This window comes from Hemicordylus capensis, chromosome 3 (assembly GCF_027244095.1).
Source record: "Hemicordylus capensis ecotype Gifberg chromosome 3, rHemCap1.1.pri, whole genome shotgun sequence".
Taxonomy (NCBI): domain Eukaryota; kingdom Metazoa; phylum Chordata; class Lepidosauria; order Squamata; family Cordylidae; genus Hemicordylus; species Hemicordylus capensis.
In genome coordinates, this window is record NC_069659.1 from 237,039,447 (window position 1) to 237,063,780 (window position 24,334).

At 41.3% G+C, this 24,334-nt stretch overlaps 1 protein-coding gene across 6 annotated transcripts; it reads left to right on the forward strand.

Moving 5' to 3' along the window:
- Window positions 1–1,815: 1,815 nt before the first annotated feature.
- NUDT13 (nudix hydrolase 13) lies at window positions 1,816–17,316 on the forward strand. Of its 6 annotated transcripts, none has more exons than XM_053306186.1 (10): window positions 1,816–1,899; window positions 2,793–2,997; window positions 3,700–3,810; window positions 4,654–4,793; window positions 5,431–5,538; window positions 6,305–6,411; window positions 8,994–9,119; window positions 9,937–10,048; window positions 13,432–13,586; window positions 15,933–17,316. In XM_053306186.1, exons 3-10 carry the CDS (start codon window positions 3,722–3,724, stop codon window positions 16,125–16,127), a joined length of 1,032 nt encoding a protein of 343 aa, XP_053162161.1. In that variant the 5' UTR covers window positions 1,816–1,899; window positions 2,793–2,997; window positions 3,700–3,721; the 3' UTR covers window positions 16,128–17,316. The 6 variants fall into 6 exon arrangements, with proteins under 6 accessions (XP_053162161.1, XP_053162164.1, XP_053162162.1 ...); XM_053306187.1 differs by having other exon boundaries at window positions 1,836–1,899; window positions 2,793–2,848; XM_053306185.1 differs by lacking the exon at window positions 1,816–1,899 and adding an exon at window positions 1,906–1,977.
- The last annotated feature ends 7,018 nt before the right edge of the window (window positions 17,317–24,334 follow it).

Below are 24,334 nucleotides of genomic sequence, written 5' to 3' on the forward strand. Positions count from 1 at the left end.
GTAGTTTTTTTGTTTTGTTAAAATAATCAATTTGGGATTAGGGTTGTCAACAAGAAGAAAATGCTGGGGTGTCTTTCTGTTTTCTTATGGGGTGAGGCTTTTTTTTTTTTTTAACCCTTAGCTATTCTGGATTTTAAAAAAATATTAATTAATTATATTGATGATGATGATGATGATGATGCTATTTAAACACAGTCTACCAGATGTTATTGACTGGATTTGGCACTTTAATTATCTACATTGGGCAGCAGCGATATAGGAAGATGCTGAAAGGCATCATCTCATACTGTGTGGGAAGAGGCAATGGTAAATCTCTCCTGTATTCTACCAAAGAAAACCACAGGGCTCTGTGGGCGCCAGGAGTCAAAATCGACTTGATGGCACACTTTACCTTACCTTTTCCAAGGGTCTAGGATAACTAAAGAAAAATTAGTAGTATTCATGCTGTCTCAAGTAGTGTGGCCTTCTGTAGTTGATGTGTTGTAATTTTATTGATGCCCAAGGTGTCAAGATGGTGTTCATGTTCTTTTGATACTGCATGAAGGGTACCAATGACTATTGGCACCACTGTTTTCTTTTTCCAGAGCCGCTCAATTTCAATCTGAAGGTCCTTGTACAGTATTTAGTTATTTTCTCCAATTGTTTTCCGTCGACTCGTCTATCCCCTGGGATTGCAAATATCAGTTATTAGAACCCGATTCTTCTCGATGACTGTCAGATCAGGCGTATTGTGAGCTAAATGCCTATCAGTTTATATTCAAAAATCCCAAAGGCTTTTTGCCTCTTCATTTACTGTGACCTTCTCAATCAGATGATTCCACCAATTCTTGCTTGCTGGCTATTTGTAATTCTTGCAAAAGTTCCAATAATAATAATAATAATAATAATAATAATAATAATAATAATAATAATAGACGCAGTACCTTTTTGTCCTTTTGGTGCAGTACCAAAAGAACTTGAACACCATCTTGACTCCTTGGGCATGGATAAAATTACAACACATCAGCTACATAAGGCCACACTACACAGGACAGCATGAATACTATGACACTATCTTTAATTTTTCTTTAGTTATCCTAGACCCTTGGAAAGGGCCTGATAATTAAAGTACCAAATCCAGTCAATAACATCTGATAGACTGGCTGTAAATAGATAGAGCTACACCTTAGATGAATACAACAGACGATAGCACAATTTTCTACAGTACCTTTCTCTTTAAACTACAACAGAACTCTGTTGTTTTTCTGCTATAACAAACATGGATGTTCCTTTGAAATCTACTGCTTAGGTGAACAAAATGCTTTTGCATTGGACCTCACCCCTGGACCCGTTCTGTTCCAAACCATTGGGTTGCACCCTGAAACTGACAAGAACAACCACTCCCAAGAAAAATCCCTGCCTCCTGACTCTACCTCACTGGTCTGCTCTGAGACTGACTCCATCCCTAAATTTGAAAGCTCTTCTGGCCAGGAGGCCCTACGGAAGTTTCAGATTTTGGCTTTAAGTTTGGGAGACTTGGACAACATCATAGTGTAAGCAGTGGTTAATGAACATCACAGCAGACGGTCTTTCTCTGTTTTGTTTTTTTTTTAATTTTTAAAATCAATTTATGGATTGCTTGCTAATTGTCTTATCTGCTATAACAACTTTTAAAGGAAAATTAGGAAGAGTATACCCCCGGTCCCAGTAATGCTCACCCTTGTACATGCTGTTAAAGAAAGATGCCTTATTAGAACTACACTTCCCAGAGGTCAGCGTGGGGATAAAGGATTCTGGGTAGTGTAGTTCTGCTTATGGATGAACAGACCACTTCCTAGAAAATCCAAGTCAGTGGTTGCCTGTTCTGGAGTTCTTAGTAAGCACTTCCTGCTGGCTGAAAGTTAAGTACTTTTGAAAACAGTAAGTGGGAGATGTGCGTTTGTGTTACTTAACTGATATCCGCTGAATATTATCCAGCGTATGTGTGATTTCAAATTGGTAAGACAGGCAGCTTGGGAGAAAAGAAACCTGTACTTTCGATCTTTAAGGACGTTAACACTTTGATTACTGATTTATAATTGTTGTGGTTCCCACGACAAAGGTCTTCCTAAGATTTATGGAGTTGAACGTTGATCTTTACTACATAAATCACATTTCTAACGTTTTGATGGTTTTAGAAGAGCCAGATACCCTCCAACATCTCACAGATGAAAATAGAGACTATTGTGTACTTTTCTTCTTTCATATGAAGACTGCCTGAGTTAGCTTTCCCCTTCCATGATTACATACTGCTGAAGGCAATATGAATATTCCATGATTACATATTGATGAAGAATATGTAATATCCTTTTCCTGCTATATTAGTGGGTTCTGCAGTTGTCTGTTTTGCACGGCTTCTGAAACAGAGGTGTAAATAAATCTACCATAAGTTGTTTTGGGATTTGTTCAGGCTTAAATTCATACCCTGCTTTTTAGTTCTTGAGGGCTTTGCATTTTGCATGTTTAATAGAATCGTTACTCTTCTAGCTACCTGTACTTAAATAAGCTGCAATTTAAGTTTTCCGGGTAAGAGTTACACTAAGTCCATTGCTAATTAAAATGTTTATGACCCATCACATTAAGTAAGTGAAACACCATCTGATAATCTTCTATATGGCATTTAAATAATGTTGTAAGTAACATCTTTGTCAGTTAAATGTTAAGGAGTATAACACTCGCATTTGTTACATTACATACAAAATACATTTGTCAGTTAAATGTATTGCCCTACTGTGATTTTATGAAAACTGAGAAACTATTCTTTTGGGTTGCAGGGACTGAAATGGAAGTGATTGCCTTCAGTTGTGTTGCAAGAAAAGAAAACTGCTGAGTTAGTGTACTTGAAACTCTTTTAAAAGGCATATCCCAGATCTTCCTCAAGCAAAACAGGGAGAATATTTATTTACCACATTTCAACCAAAAAAGTTCCAAAAACACTTTATGCAGAAAGATGAAGAAAATGGTTAACTGAGAGCCCAGGTATCAAAGGGCTCTCCCAATCTAAAAAGAAACACAACTTGGACGTTGCAATGGCTACTACTGGGCTTTTTGCTGGGCTTTGATAAGGACGGTTGCTAAATATAAGAGAATCACCTGCTAAATATAAGAGAAACATGCCTCTTTACCCAGTTAGCAGGAGTTTTATCCAGTGGCATCTCCATATAGGGTGTGGAAAGACTACTGTCTGAAGCCCTGGAGAATCACTGCCACTCAATGTGGATAATGCTGAGTGAAATGGGTCATATGGTTAGTTATATTTGGTAATGACTACTTGGCCATCTCTGTAGTAGAATGCTGGCTAATAGTTCAGGAGCTCTGAAAGGGGTGTTGATGACCCTCATGGGGGAAACCATAAAATGGCAAGAATCCATCAGATAGGAAGAATTGGTGAGAGTGTAAGGTGTTTTTCTCCATGTAAGAATATGTTCAGGGACAGAGACCATAAAACAGGATTTTCCCCTGGTAAACGTGGCAGTTGTTGCTTAAGGAGCTATTCTTTGAGCCCTCTCTCATCTGTGTATTGTTGGGTAAAGTACAGTAATGTTTCTTTTCAAACATAATTGTCAAGTTGCATGCATTGACCTCTTCTTGCGAGAGAAAGTGCTCTGTGGGAAATGTAGCCATTTACAAGTTGTTTAGTGAGTATTTGTTGTATTGCATGTGGTCTTAATTTTGTTTCAGCTGTGGCAGCATCTCTTACAAGATGGTAATAGCTTTGGTGTGTCAAGCGGGATATAGAAGCATTCCCTCTCTGTGTTACCGGTTACATTCTACTTACGTCAGGAGAATGAGGCAAGTTCTTATCCTTTGGGAAGTTTGGGCCTGAGCCGTGTTAAACCTACTGTTCTAAAATTTGTTTGGGCTGAAACTCGGATTAATCTTGGCCATGTCTTATAGGTGAGAACAAATGTCTGCAAACAACTGAAGTCTGTGAACACTATAATTGACACTTTTTACAGGAAAAAAATAAGTTGGGTATTAACCAGGCTTAGATCACAAATTATAGAAATTAATTAGATCACAAATTATAGAAGCGAAATTATTTCATATGATTATGGCTGGTTCTCGGCATAAATTATATTGGACCTGAACTTGGAATTAGGCTGAAATCCTTTGAACTACCTCTTGTGTATAATGATCCAGTTGCCTATCTTAAGAGATGTTCTTATTTTGCATCCTTTTAAAGATAAGATTGTTAGGACAGGCAACCTTATCCCATGTATGTTTAACGAAGTAAGCCCTTCTGTTTTCTATGAAAGCCTGTTCCCAAGTAAGTGTGCCTAGGACTGCAGCCTTAGTGGTCTTGACAAGTAAGGTAATAAAACAGACACTTAGAACAAGTTATTTTATGAAATTTGAGAGGCCGCCAGATCACTTCATGTCCGGAAACAGTAAAGACGACCAAAATTAGAACTTTATATGCTCATTAAAACCGGTTAGCAAATGGTGTACAATGTAGAAAGTTAATTCAGAAATATTGCTGGGTCCACAGCTTTTACTAGATATTTATTATCCATTCCCCACCCCACCCCGTCTCTGGAGCAGGGACAGGGAATTCTTCCAGTCAACAACAGATTCTGGGACTGCATGATCTAAGCCTGGTCAATGCTCTTTCTGATACTTTCCCAATTGCAGATACCTGTTTCAGCTAAAAGAAGATGACGAGGCTTGTCGGCAGGCTTATCACGCGGGGACTTTCTTCCTATTTTACAACAACTTGCCGTTCTTGCAGCAAGAAGGCAAAATGTTCTTGGCTCCAAAGATAAATGGAGCAGGTAACCAGTTCCTCCTCCTAGTCTAAAGCCCCCCATTTGTCTTCATGAGCATTGCCACATTGATATTAAGGATGCTTTACCCCCGCCTCCTGTAAGTGTTATTGCTTGTGCCCAAGAAACCTTGAGAATGGGAGATTCAAATGGTGGGTGGTGGAAGAGGGTTTGAGATCTTTAAAAGAGTGATGAGATTTCTCTTTTAACTACATCTCCTGGGGTTCCTTTAGTAAGCTGTTGCTATGACATTTATTAGGTTTTATGGTGAAAATTTGCTTTTCACTATGCTGTAAGCTTTTATGACTTAGTTGTTGTAGTACTCTTGCCCTAACTTTTAAAAGATCTTTGAAGACTCATCTTTTTAACCAGGCCTTTTAGCTTTTGTAATTTTAAATATTGTGAATTTTTCATTTTAAGTAGCTTTTTTGAGTTTTAATTGATTTTAATGTTTATTTGTATTGTTGTTTTATTATTGTGAACCACCCCGAGACTTTGGTTTGGGGCAGTATATAAATGTATTAAATAAATAAATAAATAAATAAATAACTGTAGAAATGTTAATAAAGAACTACATCTGCTGCTACTGTATGATTGTACTTGTTTTTTAAACTCCTTGTTCTTTTCCTCTGTTCTTTTAATTCAGAAATTAAAAAGATTCTAGAGCAGTTCAGGCAGAGTGAAGAGAAGATAGAGGATTCGTTGCTGATTGGCTGTTCATATGAGTGTACACCATACTTTGCTTTGGATCTAGGTTAGAATTATGTTCTATGTTCTGTATGTATATTTATATCCTACCTTTACTCCTGTGCTCTGGGTGGTGTGGTTCCCAATCCAATATGTGTTCACATGGCGGGGGGGGGAATCCATTGAATAAAATGAGACTTGCATTTAAATAAGTGTGCATAGGATTGTGGTTTTAAACTCCCTCATCACATTTAAGAGGCTTGTAAAGACCTTGTTTAGGAAAGCTATTCAGTCACAAGTAGGGTATTAAGGATGTTTTTAATATACTGTTGCTTGACCTTGGCTGCTGGTTTCATGATTGTGTGTGTGTTGGTACACTTATGTTTTCAATGACTCCAAGAACACTTATTGGTTAGTCACAGCAAGTTCAGAACCAATCAATGTACACTGAAGTTTAGGCAATTTTTTGCCCCAAGGTACATCACTTCAACTAAACATCATTGACATTCTTGTTGCTTATTAACTCAGTCTGGAGAGATCCTTTGGGGGCTTTTTGCTATCTGCTTAGAGTGTACCATCCTGAATAACTTGGTGTTGAATCTGATTCCAATCCCCCTTTGCATTTTTCACTGCAGTCAACTTGTCTTAATGTGTCTTCACTTTTGTGGTGGTGGGGAACATATTACTATTGGTATATCATTTTGCCTGTGTGGCAACTGCATCAGCACCAGCTACTTCACCATAATTATGTGCTGTTAATGCAAAACAAAGGGTGTGGGGGAGAGGGGCTAATAACTGAGATGTCTAATTTCCACAGATTTCTTGAATTCCAGGATCCTTGGAGCGAGCTGCCATTGAATCTGAACTCAATGGATCATTTGTAGACTTATGGAAAGCTTTCTTCCAGTTACGAGAAGAGGATGCATCTTTGATCTCCACGGTGCGTTTTTACAGGTTGATATTGAAGCTGTTTGTGTCCTATATTAATGCTGGAAGCCTCCCTCTAGCATTTCCTGTGAAGCACTCCTGCCTTCCCTTGCCTTTCTTGTTTAACCCCTTTGCTCTGTTTTTGCTCAGTTGAGCCAGTGCTATCCCGAGACCCTAATCAGAGCAACTCAGCTCGTGGCAGCCAAAGAACTTTGTGTCTGGCCTGCCCTGCCCCTTTGTGACCTTAAGCCAGCCCTTCCAATCACTGCCAGGGCACCACCACAACCAAATCTCTTTGTGCATTACAATATGTATTAGGCCCTTAATGGCCTAGAATCTGGTTATTGTAAGGAAACACTCCCTTGTGAATCTGCCTGTGATCTAAGGCCCTATTCCATCTCTTGTAGGCAGTAAAGTTAAAGGTGTGCCATCAAGTCGGTGTTGACTCCTGGTGACTGCAGAGCCCTGTGGTTTTCTTTGGTAGAATACAGGAAGGGTTTACCATTGCCATCTCCCGCGCAGTATGAGATGATGCCTTTCAGCATCTTCCAAATCGCTGCTGCCCGATATAGTCTGGGAAACATACCAGTGGAGATTCAAACAAGCAACCTTTTGCTCCCTAGGCAAGTTACTTTCCCGCTGTGCCATTAAGTGGCTCTTGTAGGCAGTAGAGACTACTAATTTTGTATTGTATAAGGTACACTGCTTTGAATATGACTCTATAGAAAGTGGGGCAAGGGGAAAAAAAACCTTTTAGTTAAATAATAGATTATTAGAACATGTGAGTGCAGTTTTTTAAAAAAGGCCTCTTATAGACACTTTGCCTTGGTGCTAATTCACATATTTCACTTGGAGTGCCAATATCACAAAGTGATTATTTTTGTCTCTTCAATTTTATGTAGAAACTTTCTTATTATAGCGATTGTGTGCCACATTGTGGGATTGTAGCTGACTTACCCCCAGCTGTGAGCCAGAGACGACCCCACTAAAGCTGGCAATTAGATTTTCAGGGCTGGAGGCACACATGCACAAGCAGTTGTGAAGCTCTGATCTTAGGGAAATGTCATTGGTTCTGGTCTGATTTGGTACCTGGAAGAGAGCTGTTAAGCATTATGAAGGGCCGGAGAATTTATTAAGTAAGGCAATCAGTTGGGGAGCAATTTGTCCTGATTTAATAAACTCACAGAGAGACCAGACCCTGAGAGAATGTGAAGACAAAAAAGCTACATACTTCCTTTATTTTCAGAGACAGTGTGTTACAGTGGTTAGAGTGTTGGATTTGGATGTAACAATCTTGGTCTCAAAGCCTCACGCTGCCATGGAGCTCAGTAGCTGGCTTTGGGTGACTATTGTGGCACTGCCTCCCAAATAAATCCAGGAGGTACCTCATTACTTGCATTCAGGCATAAACTGAAGACCTGGTTATTGTTGGTAACTGAATTTAATTATTAGGCGCTATATCCTCTGTATCTTTTTGTATTTCTTCATGATTACTGGCCAGCATGGTGCACTACACGATGTTGGCATTTCCAACCCACCAGGGGCTGCTGCACATGTAAAAGGCAGCCCCGGAGGTATTGCACAAGAGTGCACTTGTACAACTACCTAAAACGTTCATGAGCTCTTGAGTCATGCTACTTCTTTTGTTTCCAGTGGCAGTAGTGCTATGCAACTTTGTGCATCCTGTTTTAGTTAGTTGTGGAAGTGCACTCTTGTGCAACAGCACTGGGGATGCTTTCTACCTGAGCAGCAGCCCCAGCAGGTTAGAAACACTAACTTTGCATTGCACAGCAGGCCGGCCTGTGTTTTTTTTTAGTCTGCTCACTGAAAACACAAAGTTTTAGGCTGGTTGTTTTTATAGATTGACTGTTGATTAAGAACTTATTACTGGTTTTATTATGCTACGTAAGCCACCTTGAATCTTTGGGGAAAGGGATATAAATAACCCTGACCTATCCTATCTGATCTGAGGGTTGTTCTGAGGATGAAAAATGCTGTTTGTATCTCAAAACACTGTCGAACTGTTTTCCAGTGCTGGAGAACATAAGAACAGCCCTGCTGGATCAGGCCCAAGGCCCATCTAGTCCAGCATCCCATTTCACACAGTGGCCCACCAGATGCCTCTGGAAGCCACAGGCAGGAGTTGAGGGCATGCCCTCTCTCTTGCTGTTACTCCCAGGAGGAAAGATATGATATGATATGATAGACAAACCGGGCCAACATGGTGTAGAGGCTAGAGTGTTGGACTAGAACCGGGGAGACCCGAGTTCAAATCCCCAATCAGCCATGAGACTAGCTGGGTGACTCTGGGCCAGTCACTTCTCTCTCTCTCTTCTTCTCTCTAACCTACTTCACAGGGTTGTTGCGAGGAGAAACCTAAGTATGTAGTATGGCGCTCTGGGCTCCTTGGAGGAAGAGCGGGATAGAAAATGTAAAATAATAATAATAAATAAATAAAAGACGCATTTCTGGCGCAATTCCAGTTTTATGCATTGAATTTTTGTTTACGTAGGTTGTGCATAGGGAAAGGATGGCCATTACATAAAAGGATTTGCAGTTGTCTTCAAAATGTCCCTTCAAAATTGTTGTTTGTAGGCTCAGGCTCTCCTTCACTGGCATGACAACCACCAGTATTGTGGCAAAACTGGGCAACCTACAAGGAAGAACCTGGCTGGGAGCAAACGAGTTTGCCAGGGAAGTGGACTAATCTGTTACCCACAAGTGAGTACTGCTTCTGAATGTAAAGGGATATGCTCTAGAACCTTGTATGCTTCTGGGCAGGATTGCTTAACTGGGAAAGGGCTTTCTGCTGATGTCCATTTGACCCTTCTTATAAAGCAGTTGGAAAGATGTGTTTTGGTATTAGATGCAGAATATTTCTGAACCAATCAGAATGTACTCAGCTCGGCTCCTCTCACCCATCTGTCTCCTCCAACCCCTCAATGTGGAAGAAGACCGGCAAAGGGGGACGAAGTAAGGTCAGCTCAGTTATGAAGTGTGCTGAAAGTCTCGCCTCAGGTCAAGGAATCTGAGAATTGAACACTTGGAACAAATAGTGGATTGACTCGCTTCACCACTTCCAGCCTCTTGAGGAGTGGCGGTGGCAGAGAGAAGTGCCTCTAATACTGCGTTAATATTATGGATGTCATGCAGGTTTCTAAAGAGATTGTTCCAGGAAGCCTGTGCATAGTGTGCATGCATGGCACAATGTTTGAGGCATACACTGCTGTTGGAGTAGGTTGATCCTGTGTAGGGAAACTCCCTTTTAAACTCTGCTGGCAAAATACTAAGCCCTAGGCCTGGCAATGGGATGGTGTCCCAGCAGGACCCTATGTTCTGGCTCTCCTCATTTTGCCCCAGGATCTGTCCATTACATCCAGAAAGTGGAAAGCAGGAGTCATTATTGAGGTCATTTACACTCCTCCCACGTTTCTGACTCTTGCGGTTCTCTAGTTTGAATTGCAGTTTCCTATTTTGCACAGTGCTCAGCTTGTTTGAACCCTGCCCTCCAACTTTCTGTGCTTTTTGGCGTGTTTAGATGTCTCCAGTAGTTATCACTTTGGTGTCCGATGGGAGCCAATGCCTTCTTGTACGGCAAGCATCATTTCCTCAAGGGATGTACAGTGCTTTGGCTGGCTTCTGTGATGTGGGTAAGGAAACATGTGACATCACTTTACTAGTTTGTATGCACAGTATTTACTTATGGGCTATAGTGGTACATGGAGTAAACTCATTCAGCAGAGAGATCCAACCTAGGAATATATGACAACTTGTGGGGGTCCTAACTGACTTGCTTACAGTGTTGCATTGTAAGAGATTTTTTAGATGTCCCAAAATCCCTGCAGCCAGGAATAAATGGGGACCCCCCAAAAACCCTCACGCTAACAGGAACTGTGGATTCTTTTAATGGTCCCAGCTGTTGAGACTCCCAACACCCAAGAAGACATGAGGAGAATGAAAGGATTATATTTCATCAAAATAGATTTGTTTTCTTACCACAATTCAGATGAATCACAGTAGCAAGCACAACACCCCTCTCTTCCTTACAGTAATTAAACAATATTAAGCTGACAACCCAAAAGATTGTCAGAACTTTCTCTCACTCTTTGTGGCTCATTCAATTCCCCTGAGCTTACCAAAAAGGAACCTGGTGTTTCCTCCTTTGCGAGATGTTGGGTGTGTCAAATTGATCGATCGACTCCTTTCTCTCCTTCCTCTATCTTCTCCCCGCACCGACCCTCATCTATCTCCAGACTGGGGTTTTAAGTACCCTCACTCATTCCACCTACGTATCAATAGTGATTGGATAAAGAAGGGGTCTTGACCATCCATGACCTTCAGTTAAACCTGTTCCTTTTGACATTTTAATATTATTGGCCAGAAAAATATGTGAAAGAGGAATAAGGCGTGGGGTAACGACCCCTTTCTAACGGAACACTGAGTCTTGACATACTCTCATTCTGAGACAGAGAAAAATGAGGAAGTTTGCCTGAGCTGACAGGCTGACTTTCTCTAATTTTAGACAATTAGACAAAAGTTTTAAATGGGGACTGTCCTTGACGGAATGGAAGATTTCTGGAATAGGGAGTTTGACATGGTCAAGGATGTCTAACTTGGACGTATTGTGGGAGGCTTGGGACGGGCCCAAAGTGGGAGTGTGTCCTGGACCGTAAAAAGGATGTCTAATTTTTAGCACAATGCAGGGGATCTGGGACTTTACCTATATGACAGCACTGCTCATGGGTTCATGCTAAGATCAAGGCCTAAACTGTATCAAGCAAACAGACTCATGTCAAGCATTTATCTAACACAAAATGGCTAACCTATCTAAGCACTTATTCAATATAAAAGTGACCTGACTAGGCCTTACAGCATGTAATTGTCATAATTTACAAACCTGGCCAAGGACCAGTTAATGGACACATTATGCTTGTTCTGAATTAGTCTCAAATGTGGAAATAATTGAGTTAGCTCTTGAAGTACCCTAATAGACTTTTGAAAATTGATAAATTCTTACTTTAGGCTTTTTGCCATCATATTTTCAACACAGAACAAGTGATGAGGTAAACAGCCCCAGTCAGACTTGGGAAACTGAACTATTTCCTCCCAAACTCAGAAAATAGTTTGGTTTATTCTAAGCCAAGTTGAACCCTCTTCTGCCCCAGTGATGTCACAGGCATATTATGGGATCCAATCGCTCTCCAGCCCATCCCAAGTAAGCCTCCAAGACCTTTCCCAGTTGTTGCTCATAGACTGTAGTAAAGATATCTATCTACCTAAAGCCTTTCCCAACTATCTACTTGCCTCCCTTCAACCCATCCTTCCAACCACCTACTTACCTGACTTGCTGCAGTTGTGATGAAATTTAAGAGGTTATCTTTCCCCTCTGGCTCCTGGCTCACAGCCATAGTCTGTCCTTCTCACCTGTGCCAGAGCAGCAAGAAAGGTAAGTGGGTGGGGGAAAGGTGGGAGGACTTGACTTCTTATTTGGTTTGGATTAAAATGTGAATGGGAAGCTTTTGTGGTCAGAACACTTGCCTTGTATTTGAGGCAAGCATTACAAGCTGCCAAGATTCATATTTTTGAGCCAAGTGGTGAGAAATTCAGCAGGATACTACATATAACCATAAAGGCCAGAAACATTTTAAGGGAGAAAGCAGCCATTAAGACTTATGATCAGGGGTCAAGAAGTGTTGGCTCTGTTCACCAGCCAGACAATTTTTTTTTTAAACTTTTCGAGCTATGTTGGTACATTACTCATCAGGATTCTTAGCCTACTTTCCTTAAGGAAAGTTAAGTTTATGAGATCACCTGGCATTCTGTGTGTGGTCCCACTCCCTCCATCAACTTCACAATGCTTGGACCAATATGAACCAAATTGGGTACAGTTTTAGGGACACCTCAACAATGTAGCTTGTGATGATGTCATCCACCCTGATTCAAGACGGCAGAAACATGAATGTTGGAGGTGCAAGTGGGCTAACTTGTGGACTGCATAACTGACTTTCGTACAGGTGTAGAGAGTGAAACATGGGGACACTTCAGCGGCCTAGTTTGTGATCTCATCCACCTCTATTCAATATGGCAAAAAGGCTGAAGTGGGCCTACTTGTGAGGATGGTAATTTTCAGTTAAGATTATATTGAAAGGAATATAGGCCTTTCACTACTAGAACAACTTAGTTCTTACCAGACAACTTGTTTTCACTCATCAGGCATCATTTTTCACTCATTGCAGACAAGTTGACTAGTGGATTTCCTAAGTTTTGCTTATGATGTTTGCTGCATTAGACTGCATCTGCCCAGTACTGTCGAGTCGAGTCTGTCATCAGTTCCTCAGGTTCTTAGGCTGTAATCTTTTTTCAGACCCATTGCCCCAAATATTAAAACATATGCTCTACCCCTGAGCTGTGGGACCCATCATGTTCCCATAGTGTAAAAGGATGCTATCTGGGAATCCCTGAAAATATGTGAATCAGTAGTTCCATTGAGCTGCAACACAGAGAAATACATATTAATGCCACTAGGGTAAGTTGGGTTTCCAGAAGAAATTTCCTTATTTATCTGGAAAAGGAAGAAGGTAAAAACAGATATAATTGGCAAGCCCCTTCTTACATATCCCAATTCAGCATACTTTTACTGTGCAGTTTGTTGTGTTGGTGGAAGGAAAGATCAGTTCAAGATTTAAGGGAGAAAAAAAATCTGTTAATGAATTATGAGGAACCAGCCTCAAAAGTTTTTTTAAAAGTTGTTTCACGGTTGGTCATTCTGTTCTGCCTTGTTTACATCCCCATCACCAGAACCACTTTTCACAATGAGGTTCCAGAAAGCCACCAATCAATGGACTAAATATCATCCTGCACTAGTAAAAATGCATACTTAGTACAGTTCTTTGTTTTGTAACAATATTACTTTACCTAAAAGTGGTTGTCTTCATTTTCATTTGTTACAAAGGGGATTTTCCTGCCCACCCAAAATAAAACTTAGAAGGATTCTCACAAGAAATGAATCCACCCTTAAGCTTTTTGTTCCTAGGTGAGAGTCTAGAAGAGACAGTCCGGCGGGAAGTGGCTGAAGAGGTGGGCTTGGAGGTTGAGTCTCTGTGGTACTCTGCTTCTCAGCACTGGGCATTCCCAAACAGCTCATTAATGATCGCTTGCCATGCCCTGGTGAACCCACAAAAAAACAAGGTAAACAAATTGGGAGGCGGGGAGGACTTTTTTCTTCATTAAATTTATGTTGGTTTGGGGAAAACCAAACCAACCTTTCTTGCCTTGGTTTATCTAAGTAAATAATCTTTAACAAATAACCTTGGTATATCTTGATTGATCTGTGTTTAAAACTACTGGAAACAGTTGTGGGTAGTGACAAGGTACGTACCCTTTCCCAGTTCTGCTATCCTACCCAAGCTGCCTGACCAGTATATTATTATTATTGAAATATTATTATTATTATTACATTTATATCCCACTCTTCCTCCAAGGAGCCCAGAGCGGTGTACTACATCCTTGAGTTTCTCTTTCACAACAACCCTGTGAAGTAAGTTAGGCTGAGAGAGAAGTGACTGGCCCAGAGTCACCCAGCTAGTTTTATGGCTGATTGGGGATTTGAACTCGGGTCTCCCCGGTCCTAGAATAATTTGCATTTATACAGTGCATTTTGATTGGCCAGAACACTTCATTGACATTATCTCAGTAATCCTTAACAACCACTCTGTAATATAGGTAGTGGATATTAAGTCCACATTGCAGATAACAGTCCTGTTGGATCAGGCCCAGGACCTATCTGGTCCAGCATCCTGTTTCACATAGTGGCACACCAGTTGCCTCTGGGAAGCCTACAGGCAAGAAGTGAGGGCATTTCCTCTCTCCTGCTGCTGCTCCCCATCAACTGGTATTTAGAGGCATCTTGCCTCTTATGCTGGAGGTGGCCTATTGCCCTCAGACTAGTAGCCATTGATAGACTTGTCAATTTATTTAAGCCCTTCTTAAAGCCATCCTGGCTAGTGGCTGTTACCACATCTTGTGACAGAGAATTCCATCGGTTAATTATGTGTTGTGTGAAACAGTACTTCCTTTTGTCGGTCCTAAATTTCTTGGCAATCAGTTTCATGGGATGATCTCTGGTTATAGTGTTATGTGTGTGAGAGAAAACATTCTCTCTCTCTTTCCACACCATGCATAATTTTATAGGCCTCTATCATGTCAATCCTCAGCCATCTTTTTTTCCAAACTCAAAAGCCCCAGGTGTTGCAGCCTTACCTCATAAGGAAGGTGCTCTAGGCCCCTGATCATCTTGGTTGCCCTCTTCTGCAGTTCTATAAGGTCCTTTTTGAAATATGGCGACCAGAACTGTACACAGTACTCCAAATGTGGCCACACCATAGCTTGTATAAGGACATTATATTAGCAATTTTATTTTCAATCCCCTTTCTAATTTTTTTTACATCTGCCACACATTGTGTTGCCCGGGGGAGATGAAGGCAATAGTGGATTATCTTGCCATCCAGTGACTTTGTGACAAAAGTGAGATTTGAACCCAAGACTTCCTGTCTCACAGCTCAACTGTTAGCCACAACACCACATTAGTACTCATTGAGCCCTTTTCGCACCACCAGTGAAAAGGACTCGAGAGAGAGTAGGGAGGAAGGCTGCTAGCACTGACCTCCCCGCAGATGATCCCTCTGGCTTTGCTGGGTGGGCGGATTGCCCACCTAGACAATTGCTGGCTGCACCCGGCAGCGCAGAGGGTCAGGGGCTGGGAAGCATCAGCCTGCCCCCCCGATACGTCTATAATGCACTTTGTGAGTATGCAGTGCATTGTGGGGATTCCCCGACACTGGCTGGGAGCCTCACAATCTCCCACTATTGCAGCTGGGGCTGGCAGATGAGCAGAAAAATGTGGCTAAGAGAATGCTTGCTCTCTTAACCTTGTTTTGGAGGTGGGCTCCGGAGGTGGGTTTGCTGCTGCCAAGTGGCTCCTGGCAGTTCTCACACACAGGCAAAACCGGGCTGGGCTTCCTTAGCCCAGTTTTGCCTGCACAAACAGAACAGCCAGCACGGTGTAGTGGTTAGAGTGCTGGACTAGGACCGGGGAGACCCGAGTTCAAATCCCCATTCAGCCATGATACTAGCTGGGTGACTCTGGTCCAGTCACTTCTCTCTCAGCCTAACCTACTTCACAGGGTTGTTGTGAAAGAGAAACTCAAGTATGTAGTACACCGCTCTGGGCTCCTTGGAGGAAGAGCGGGATATAAAATGTAATAATAATAAAATAATAATCATGATGGATCATGGGATATTTTCTTCCAAATTGCTTAATCTCTTTTATCAACTTTAGTTAAAAGGCAAAAACAAATCTGAAGCACAATGCTGCCATAACAAAAACATCAGGTTGCTTACCTGTAACTGAGGCTGAATGGGATATAAAATGTAAAATAAAATAAAATAAAAATTATGGTACTATTTACAGTTTTTGCTTTGCTGTTTACAGTTTTTGCTTACAGTGGTTTGATTTCCCGCCTTTCCCTCTTCCAGATCAGTATTGACCGACAAGAGATAGAAGCCGCCAAGTGGTTTAGCCATGAGGAGGTGGTGATGGCCCTTGGAAGAAAGCCACAGTCTTCCATAGAAAAGGATGACGGTTCCTCCTTTTGGGTGCCTCCTAAGCAAGCCATAGCTCACCAGTTGATTCAAGAGTGGGTTAAGAAGCATGCTGCTGTGCCTGCATAGAGATGACGGTTCAACCAATTCCAGGGGTGGGGAAACTAGTGCCCGTACTAATTTTAAAATTGTTGCCCTAGTTTAAGCATCCCTCCATGTTTGACTTTTTCCTAGAATGTTTGCTGGAAGAGCAGGATGTACCACATAGCATTTCTGTCTCGGCTCAGAAATTTGGATCTCGCCTGGGGTGGATTTGGGATAGGGAGTGCTGCTGGTTGAGGAAAGGTCTGCCTGTCAGTGTCCCACAACTAGGCACCAAGTAATTTGTCTGATAAAACCAACGACCACCAGTCTCTTCACAACACAGTGCTGTTGCATCAAAAACGAATTCATTAGTTTGCTAACCTATGAGCTGTCAGCATCGAAAAAGGCTCTGCCATCTCTGAGTATTACTGGATCATGTTTGCACTCATCAGGACTAGCATGATATAAATGTGTAGGCGTGTCCTCCACAATATCTTGAGCTGCAATAATCTGTAAGTTTATTACAGATTAGTTCCAGCATTTGTGATTGCTTCACTTACTCAGTCAGCTGGGTATTATGAAACTAGGATTTTGCTGATATCCGCAAAACAAAGCTGTGCTAATGTCTTGCAGTAAAAACAGCAAATAACCATTTGGTATATTAAAGGCTAATATGCTAATAGGATCCTATGGGGTTTTGGGGAAAATGTTAATCACCCGCTTGCCCATTTCTTTTGTGGTTGGGTGGTAAGTAGCACCCATCATGTCCTACCACCCACCCACTTTGGAATCCCTAGGAGCTACCCATGGGGAACAATGGGGTGTCTCAAATTTCCTCATTGTTCCCTATGACCGAAACACTTGAAACGTTTTGAGTTGTTTCATTGAAACAGATGGTTTGACCATTGTTTAGTAGGGATGTGCATGGAACTGGTTCGACGATGGGGGATGTCCAACTTTAAGAGCCGGGGAGGGTGCACTTACCCCTCCCGCAGCTCTCCCCCCACTGGTGCCCGTTTTAATCAAATCCCATCAGGGCTGCAGTGTACCTCCCTGCTGCCCTGTTGCCCCCATTGTCCGGATATGATCGGAAGTATCGGGCACGTGTACGTTGTGTCCGGGGCGTGCCCGCACTGGCACGTGCAGGTGCATCAGATACTTCTGGTCATATCCGGGCAATGGGGCTGCAGGGAGGTACGCTGCCGTCCCAATGGGATTTGACTAAAATGGACACCGGTGGAGGAAAAGCAACGAGAGGGGTAAGTGCACCCTCTCCTGCTCTTAAAGCAGCACCCCCACTGCCTTCGAGCCTCCCCCACCCGGATCCGTGAACATCCCTACTGTTTAGATTAAATGTTTTGGCTGTTTTAAATTTCATTACAAACTTGAAACAGAACACAAAATCTGTTTCATGCACATCCCTATTAATAAGCATCTAAGCCTTGGAATGTAATTAAGCTGTCTGGATCTATTTGAAAGTTTTGAAGTAGTTCTAAGTTCATTGATACAGCAGTACTAATAATCTTGGATATCAAAATACCCAAGCATTTAGTGTTTTATTACAGCTGGTTTTATACCCTGGGCAGGTTCTGAAAGTTTCAATTGGTGACATAAGAACTAATAATGGAATCTGGATTAGTTTTTTTCTTTTAAAAAACTGAATTAAGGAAATGCATCATTAACAAGAAATAAAATGTCATGTTAAAGGCGCTCCATTTTAATGTAACTAACAGCTGTATTTTATCACAGCAGTACATGCTTATGGTTCTAGTGAAAAGGGACAGCTCTGATATGTATCTTTTTCCAATTTAATGGACTCTGATCTAATTACTTTAGTGCTATCCTTTAGAATATGGAGTACATTATACAAACCCAGGAGACAAAGTCTGAAGGACATTTATTTTATTATTTTATTTAAAATCTTTATATACCTACTAAAACTTGCATCTCTGGGCGGTTTACAATTTAAAGGCTTCTAAAGTCTGATAGAAGTAACCTATCCCTCATTGGTCTCTGTCAAATACATTTTTGAAACGAGAATGCCACTCAGGTTATTAAAAACTCTTTTAATGTAATTAGTGAGCATTTTCTTTTTAATACAAATACTTGCAAAAACTGTGTGGGGAGGCACTACTTTAGAACAGAGATACTGTCTTATTTTTCACAAACAGGAGGGAATTCCTGTCCTAAGATGGTACCTCCAACATGTGTGGACATAATTGAAAAACATTATCCATCTCCCCCTTCCCCGCCTTGAAATTTTTATAGGCAAATTTATACAGGAGTATAACTAGAATTCATACTATTTATAGAATATGATTTATTTAATCTATCACAGATGTAATATGCACATGGAAATGGGAGCTATTCTACAACTTTTTAAAAGATGAAGAAACTAACATTCTAACTTCAGCAATGCCACATTTATTTATTTGTTTAGCTGTTTGTTTTATTTTTACACTCCTGTCCTTAAATGATGATTCTGGGCATGTGACATGGAACAGACTTATTTTTGGTGCAGTGGACTTTGAGCATTTTCAAAAATTGCAATTTATTGGCATACTAGTTCCAGCCCAGAACCTTTCCCGGCTAAATCTATGTCGATGTTGCATTTCAGTGTAAGCCATCACAGAGGAGAGAAAAATGAAAGGATGGTTAACCCCTTTATGACAAGACAGCTTTCTTATATAAATAAAAAGACTGAGCTTTTTCAGCTGCCTATTGGATTTATTATTGTTTTGAAGGTATGGGCTTAGAGATGTGGGTTTTTTTTAATGGGAACATTGGCATTCATATCTGGCAGAAATCCATAGTTTGAGTTCATTGTTGGCCTTCAGGAGAGCCCTGTTTGGTCTGGCTTACTAGGATTTTTAAATTTTATTAAATGTTTTAATTAATGGTTTTCTACTGTGTTTAAATTGTTTTGTAATGATTGTTTTTAAAGGATTGATTCATGCGTTTTATGTTTGTTGCTGTGCACTGCCCAGAGCTGTATATAAATGTAATACATGTATATTATATAAATGTAATACATAAATTAATAATTATCATAACTTTATGAAAAACTTCACAAATATTGGCATATCAGACTAAGGCCAGTTCTGATGTAATGTTTTTTAGTCTAGGTGAGTGCTTTGGAATATTTCCCCTGGTGAAAGATATGTGGGACACATGTCAGAAGTTTGTCCTTCTGGCAGACTAGCTGAAGTTGCTTTTGGAACCCAAAAGTGTTGTTCACAGGATTGACTGATATTGCTACAGTTCTTTGAGACCTGGCATTATCAGCCTACTTTAAAAAAGAAAAAAAAGCTGAAAAAATAGTGGTGGGGTTACTTATTCATTGTTCTGCAATACCTTCCTGTCATGGATGCTATCTGTGTAGCTCAAAACATATTTTGTTTAGTTAGATGTTAGTGTTCCCCTACCAAAATGAGTTTTCATTGTAAGCAAGGATTCCATCAGCCCAGATGTCCTCCTCCTTCCATCTGGGAATATTGCCCATATAATGCTTCCAAACTTCAGCAGCATTAATTTTGGAAAGGAACAGTGCCAGGATAAAGTTGCAGAGATAGATGTGCTCAAAGTGGATGTCAGGAACTTTGCCACAGCCAGAGGACAAAGTCCTCCTGTGGCTCCTCCGCCCCCTAGGTTTTAACATTGTGTGCACTTTGCCCAAGCCACACCCCCTGCATCTAATGTCAGACGCAAGGGGGCAGCGCGAATGCCCATCAGCCCCAACAGAGCTTTCCTTATCCAGTCAGTGAAATCGCTGATGGGAAGCTCCTTTCCCTGCCTTCTCGAGAAGACAGGGAAAGGAGCTCCCTATCAGCAATTCCATGAACCTCTGACTGGAGAAGGTAAATTCTGATGGGCCCCTTATGCTGGATGTCAGATGCAGGGGCGGAGCCAATACCTGGGAGAGGCTCAATTCGGACCCACTCCCATTCCTTCCCAGTCAGTGTTTTGCTGAAATGCTGGCTGGCTGGGCTTTCCCCTCCCCAGCACAGCCAGCGTTTCAGTGAAACACTGGCAGGAGAGGAGAGGCGCATTCCTCGTGCTCCCAGCTGGTGAGTGCTTTGTTTGCCTGGCTGGGTGTGGGAGGGGGCATCTTTGTGGCTCCCCCAGACCCTGGGGGCCAGGGCACAATTGCCCCTGCCTTGCTCCATAGTCCCGATGCCCTTGGCTTAAAGCATCTAGCTAACTGAATAGAATGCTAGGCTTATTGCCCAACCCATTGCGAAAGCTCACGGCAGCCCTTTACCGTAGTTACCGAATAGGTGGTGAAACTGAATTTCAGACAATCCTTTAAAAGATAGAAGTTAAATACAGGATATACCTGTGTCTACCCAAAATAAAGATGAGTCTGAAATCAAGATGGCCCTCTATATTAACAGCAAAGAACTGGAGAAAAACCTTGAGGCTATTCTCACAATGGCCCAAAAGCGGGCTGAGGGAGCCTAGCCCGCTTTGGGGCAACCGCGTGCTGCAACGGGAGCCACATGGCTCCCAGCAGCTAGCCTCCAGAAATACCCCTCCCCTTAGACGAGGTTAACGGAGCGAGTGCTCCGTTAGCCTTATCTTTTTGTTTGTGTGTTGCCATGGTGCACGAGTAGACTGCAAGCAGCCTCCTGGGCTCGGGGATCTCTCCAGGATGCCCTGCACGCTCATGCGGGGCATCCTGGAACTTCTAGGGGTTATGCGGCCCCTGATCCATGCAACCTCCATGATGGATACAGCAGCCCAGGGCTGCCTTTGGATCGTCTGTGGGGAGAGCGGGCTAAGCCCACTCTGCCCGCAAACCCCCTAATAGCTCTTCACACTAATCGTGTGAAGAGTCTCCTTGTCTTTGATTCGTGTAAAGATGGTACAAGTGTAAACATTTACAAGTGGCCCTCATTATCCAGTCCTGGTGCCTGCGGTTTTGTATATTCATGGTCAGGCAATCTAGACCTAACCTTGTTATATGCAGCTTGAAAAATAGTAAGAGTTCACCTACCTGTGGCTCTTGGGTGGCCAGAAATGACCTCAGAACCATTTTGTGGTTCTTCCTTAACCTCCCCCCATCCCCCGATTTTTTGTGGGAAATTGGCAGAATTGGGGGTGGTATTGCTGGAGAGCACGGAATGGCACTTTATATCTGCCTCTTTTAGCCCTTTTTTCATCTCCAGAAACTGAACCCCTAATTCCCATTGCCTCAAGGTCCCATTATCTGTGGTTGTAGTCACAAATGGAACCATGTGGATAAAGGCCACCTGTAAAAACAATCTGCAATTATACCACCTTAAAAATGTAATGAAGAGTTCCCAATTTTTTGTTATGTTATCCTGCTTCCAGTCTAAAGAAAAAGGTCTTCATAAATCACTTGATGCTCAGATGTGGACTCTGTTAAATTTCTACAGGATGGAGTCTTTAAGAGGAGGGAAAGCATGATTAACAACCACTAACACTTCTCTCCTTTGCCCTTGCTCTCTGAACTTGGTGCACATTAAGAACACATTGGTTTAACATGGCTATAATGGGTATACAGAAGAGATCTCCAAGATACTTTTCTAGATCAAATCTCACACCTAAAATTGTTCCAGGAAGGCACTAAGTTGTAGATGTTGGAGCACAGATGTGCTCCCAGCACCCCACCCTAATTAGGTTAATATAGATCACAGTACTAATTGAAGAACTGCATTTCTGTCTCCTGTTCCAGTAATAAAAGGTGGAGTAAAAGAGGGCCAGCTGGACTTACAAGAGTCAAAAAATGCTGTTGAAGGTGGCATTAAATAATGTGAAGATGCTACATTAATTGAACAGTGAAATATAGCTAGTGATAGAAGTATGTGGTAAAGTCCAAATGCAAAAGGAAGATAGAAAATAGACTGAAAGACTCTAATGAACTTGAGTGTATTTGGCTCTTTAAACATTTCTCCCTGGCAGTGTTATTTCAAATAGATTCACTCATTGGAAGATTACATAGGGGAGTTAATTGTAGGCAGATAGCATAGGATACAGCCCTGCAGCTTCACATCAATCCATGAACTATTTTAGAGGGCATTTTAATGAGAATATAATTTTGCATACAGCTCTTATTTGCTCAAAGCACTACGATGGCTGTCTTTCTTCCTACTATAAGATTGCAGAAGCCCAGTTAGTCCGTTGTTGCCAAGTTCAGAATGCTGTCCATGTTTGTTGCAGCTGAAGAATGAGTATTGATTTGGTTTCTGCAACAAGTACAGAGATCACAAACTCTATTTTTAAAAATAATGCAAGAATTTGGTTTTAAATGGGTTTCTAGATGGAAGATCAATCATTTGTATAGGGGTCATGTTCAGTTCAACATTCTGCTTATCAGTCAAAATGTGGAGGGCACAGCAATTACCCTTTCCTCAAGAAGATTCAACAGATGTTTCAGTCAAATTGAACTATGTGTTAGTACCTGTCATTCTTTCTGAAAGGGGCCCCATGAAATCCATGGATTAAAATGGGGAGTAGTTGGGCTAAGAGTAGGCTTGGTCTTGACTGATATTAAACCTATCATCTACATCTCTAAAATGTCTTACCTTGATGACAAAAGCAGTCATCCACAAAAGAAATGTGATAAATGAACTAAGATTCATTCTATTTAAGGTTATGCTTTAGATTCAGCATGGACCATTTATATATGGTAGATAGGATGGTCTTGCTTAAGGCTCTAGCAAAATTATAGGGCTATGAAACTATTTTAGATATCTTGAGAATAGTTATGAGCAGCTGCAATACTTGTTTTGTTTTTGCATAACCTTGTTCTCCCGAGAGAAGATTTCAATTCCAAGTGAAGGGCGGATTTGGAACTTGGTGAATCCAATTTCTTCTTCCTATTGTGGCTAAGCACATTTTGCCCCCTTATTAGGCCAGAACACAAAGTTTTGCTGATACTTTTTGGAATCCAATACAAGAGGGAGAATAAAAAGAATCCCTAGCTACTGTCTGCCAAAGTGTGCATATGTAGGGAAACAAAATATTTAAGAAAAAAATAAAGAATAAATGATAGGAATAATGGTTTTCAAAGCAACTAAACGTTCTACTGAAACAGGAAACTCAATCCCAGACAGAGGAGCTTTACTGAATTCCCATCAATCCTCATTTCTAATAGCAAGCTGTGGAGCTGCAGCCTTGATGGGTCAGTGGCCTACATCCAGATTAGTATTGCACTCGTGTAATGCTGTTGTGCTAGCACAAGGATGTAGCACGAACATGTTGTGCAAAGAGATTAGTTCTTGCATTAGTGGAAAATGTCAACACATTGTACAAAGTCTTGTACAATCCTCTATGGGTTCCAGAAAAGGTTTTCTACTAGTGGTCGTATAACATGGAGCACCACAACCTTGTGCAATTTTGCAAACTTAAGAACACAAAACTTTTCATCTGGATGTTAACCATGTTAAATGGGCAAGAAAGCAAAAGCACACTGTTGAATCCAATAATCTCTCATTTGGCTGCCACTGACAAGATAGGGAAATGCAAGTAATATCACCACACAGTGTTCAAATGCAGTCAGAATTTTGTTCTTGGCCTCTTAAAAACAGTCACTCTAGTGTTTACAGCATTACAGCAGATAATTTGTAACAGGCTGAGTGAGATGAGTAAAAAACTCTGTTTGATTTTAAAATGTTTGGCATTTTGCTGTTGAAAAACACTATCAAGCTTAAAAACCACAACACTTCTACAGAAGATTACAAATAAAATTTTGTTTTTTTAAACGTACCAAGCATATCCTCATTTTGGTTGTTAGTTGACAGCCAATGACTCCGAGAGGTATATGAAAGACGGCGAGGTAGACGGGTGGGGTGCACCCAAGCCTAAAGCTCATTAAAGTTTCACAAAACCAGGCTCATTCAACCATATTAATATTACAGACGGGGGAAATGAAGGGTGTTTTGAAAGGGATGTATTTAAGACAAACAGAGCTTCAGCTGAAGGCAGATCTAACTCAGCAACATCTGGTCTGAAAGCCTGTAATGGCCTATGGGGTAAAGCAAGCCTGAATCTCCTGCTAGTAGCAAGCCAAAAGTTGATGTGCCAATTCAGCCCCAGCACATTTACTTTACACATTTTATTTTTCAAAGTTTAAAAAAAACCAAACACTGTACAAAAAGCATCCCAAAAAAATCAAGATTATAAGTGATCAGCTCAGTGCTTAGAAGACTCATGTTTTCTCTTGCCTGCTAAGGCTTAATTACTTTGTTCCTCTTTAGAAGGGATGGTGTCCTCACATATAGGGTCCT